This window comes from Morone saxatilis, unplaced genomic scaffold, assembly GCF_004916995.1.
Source record: "Morone saxatilis isolate NCDOM2014 unplaced genomic scaffold, NCSU_SB_2.0 Contig11, whole genome shotgun sequence".
Taxonomy (NCBI): Eukaryota; Metazoa; Chordata; class Actinopteri; family Moronidae; genus Morone; species Morone saxatilis.
This window is the reverse complement of record NW_023339663.1, coordinates 1,515,680-1,518,066: the sequence shown is the minus strand read 5'-3', so window position 1 is coordinate 1,518,066 and position 2,387 is coordinate 1,515,680. Positions and strand designations below refer to the sequence as shown.

The 2,387-nt window shown below is 42.8% G+C and overlaps 1 protein-coding gene across 1 annotated transcript in view; it reads left to right on the top strand.

The window, feature by feature from the left end:
• Window positions 1-2,301, top strand: part of LOC118320849 (ZP domain-containing protein-like) — a 3,327-nt gene extending 1,026 nt beyond the window's left edge. Inside the window, 6 exon segments of the mRNA XM_035651967.1 lie at window positions 285-469; window positions 567-967; window positions 1,133-1,232; window positions 1,476-1,659; window positions 1,728-1,805; window positions 1,808-2,301. Of these exon segments, the coding sequence (XP_035507860.1) occupies window positions 285-469; window positions 567-967; window positions 1,133-1,232; window positions 1,476-1,659; window positions 1,728-1,805; window positions 1,808-1,851 (992 nt within the window). The 3' untranslated portion in view covers window positions 1,852-2,301.
• The last annotated feature ends 86 nt before the right edge of the window (window positions 2,302-2,387 follow it).

Genomic DNA, 2,387 nt, shown 5'->3' with positions numbered 1-2,387 from the left:
CACACACACACACACAGATGTTTAGTTGTGAAAGCTCCAGTTGACGCCCTTATCGCGAGTTTTGCAGTCACTATAGTTTCTCTGTCACACAAAGGAAAAAAGGCTGAAAGGCTGAGCTGTATTCAGTTGGTTGCAATCTACAACCAGATGCCACTTAAGCCTACACATTGGTCCTCTATGTCTTCATGTCAAAAATATTTCCTAATGCAGGCTTTATCACAGAATAAGTTTTCAGCTTAATGTATAGAAATGTTTTACAGATATTCTGTATATCTTTGCTCCAGTTAAATCCAATGTGGTCTGCACGGACTCTACAATGAAAATAGAGGTTGAGAAAGCTCCATCAGTCCATGAGGATCATTTGAAGCTCAATGACCCCGCAGGTGGTGCCTGCAGCCTGAAGAAACTCTCCACCAGAACTCACATCATCGCTGTTTTCCCCCTCACTTCTTGTGGCACTCAGATGGAGGTACCGCAGGGTGTCTGCTCCCACTGTGCTCTTCTCTCACTTACTGCTGTTTCTTTGCCCTTTAATTAGACTGAATGTGTAACCTTTTACTCTGCAGGAAGATGAAAACAACCTCTTTTTCAAGAATGAACTCACCATGGTCGACGATCTCGCTAATGTCATCACAAGGAGGAACCTGCTGGAAGTGCAGTTCTACTGCCAGTACCCCAAACGGGGGAATGTGACACTGGGGTTCACAGCACACAGGAAGAACATCACAGTCTGGGAGAAAGGCTTCGGCACATTCACATACCAGTTTTTCTTCTATCCTGACGACAAATTCAAAACCGCAATTCCTGTGGGTGATGACCCTCTGGAGTATGACATAGGGGACAGGATTTACATGCAGATAGAGGCCACCTCCTCAGTCCACAACACCGAGCTGTTTGTGGAGACCTGCATAGCTGCTCCTTATAACAACCCAAACTCCAGACCATCATACACCATCATTGAAAATGGGTAGGCATGAAATTTGTTAAGATTTGTTGTTGGCTTGTATACGACAGATTGAATGTCTGACAGACAGTTGATGGATAGATGGGAATTAATCGCGTTAATGTTACATTACATCCATTTACAGACGCAACATTTCTCATGTGTTTTTTGTTTTTTTGCACTGACTAGGTGTGAAATTGACATGACTCTTAGAATCCATTCCTCCCCCCACGAGAGAAAATTCAGATTCAGCATGGACTCCTTCAAGTTCATCGGCTTGTATGACCAGGTGTGAATGGATTCTGTGGTTAGACTGGAGTAACGGACTGTAAATGTCTCTGTGATCATCTCTAAATGGTTCTAATAAAGCTAATATTAATAATATTAGTTATCAGATGGAACTAGCTAGCTAACCATTAATAGCTTCTATGCAGGATCTGACGACAACTCTGCTGCTATAATACTGTTTGTCCACTAGAAGAGAAAATGATATATGTTCTGATATAACAACAGCGTGTCCTGTTGCGTTCAGGTGTACATCATCTGTGAAGTCATGATGTGTAAACTGGGGAACCCCAACAGCAGGTGCTCGAAGGGATGCATAGCCAGTTCACATCGCCACGGGAAGAGAGAGGCTGTCATCCAGAGCGCTCTGCACCGTGTTTCCCAGGGTCCCATCCGCTTGAAAAGATCAGCAGAGCTCACAGAAAGGCCAGGTATGTGTTCTTCACAGCACACCCGCCTCGTTGAACTCAGGTTGTAATTCTGCTTCTCTTTTCTCCAGTGAACCTGAACCTGAATCTGAACCTGGTGTTCATCGCTGGATGTCTTCTTGCAGCTGTTGGTATGATCAGTGCAGTGGCCNNTCAGGGGTCAAATACCAACCTCTGCCCGCATTTGAAAGTTAAGACAGCAGCATGAGCAGAATACCAATCTTATATTAATCACATTTTAATATACAAAGCTATTTTTTAAATTATTTTTGCTATCAGATATTGGTACATGTATCTAAATTATACATTTAAATGGATGAATCCTAGATTAACATCTTCAGAAGAGTCTCCAGCTGTAAGGAAAAACTGTTCCTGTGCACAAAGGGAACCAGAGACAAGTTTTATATTAAACAACCCTGGAAAGATCGACTAGCACTGCAGCTGCTGGGTGATCAGTTGTGGTCTTCCCTGTTGTGGGATCCCATGTAGCTTTGCAACTCATTCTACTATTGTGTTTTACAGCATGGTTTATGTAATCCCTCCTCTGGATGCCAGCATTGCATGTCAAAAGCTGTTTATGGTTAAACCACAGTCTAATATGATACACTTGGGTAATGGATCAATAAAAACATATAATTTAGTGTTTGCTTTTGTTCTCCTTCTCTCTTACACACACACACACACACACACACACACACACACACACACACACACACAGACTGTGTGTATGG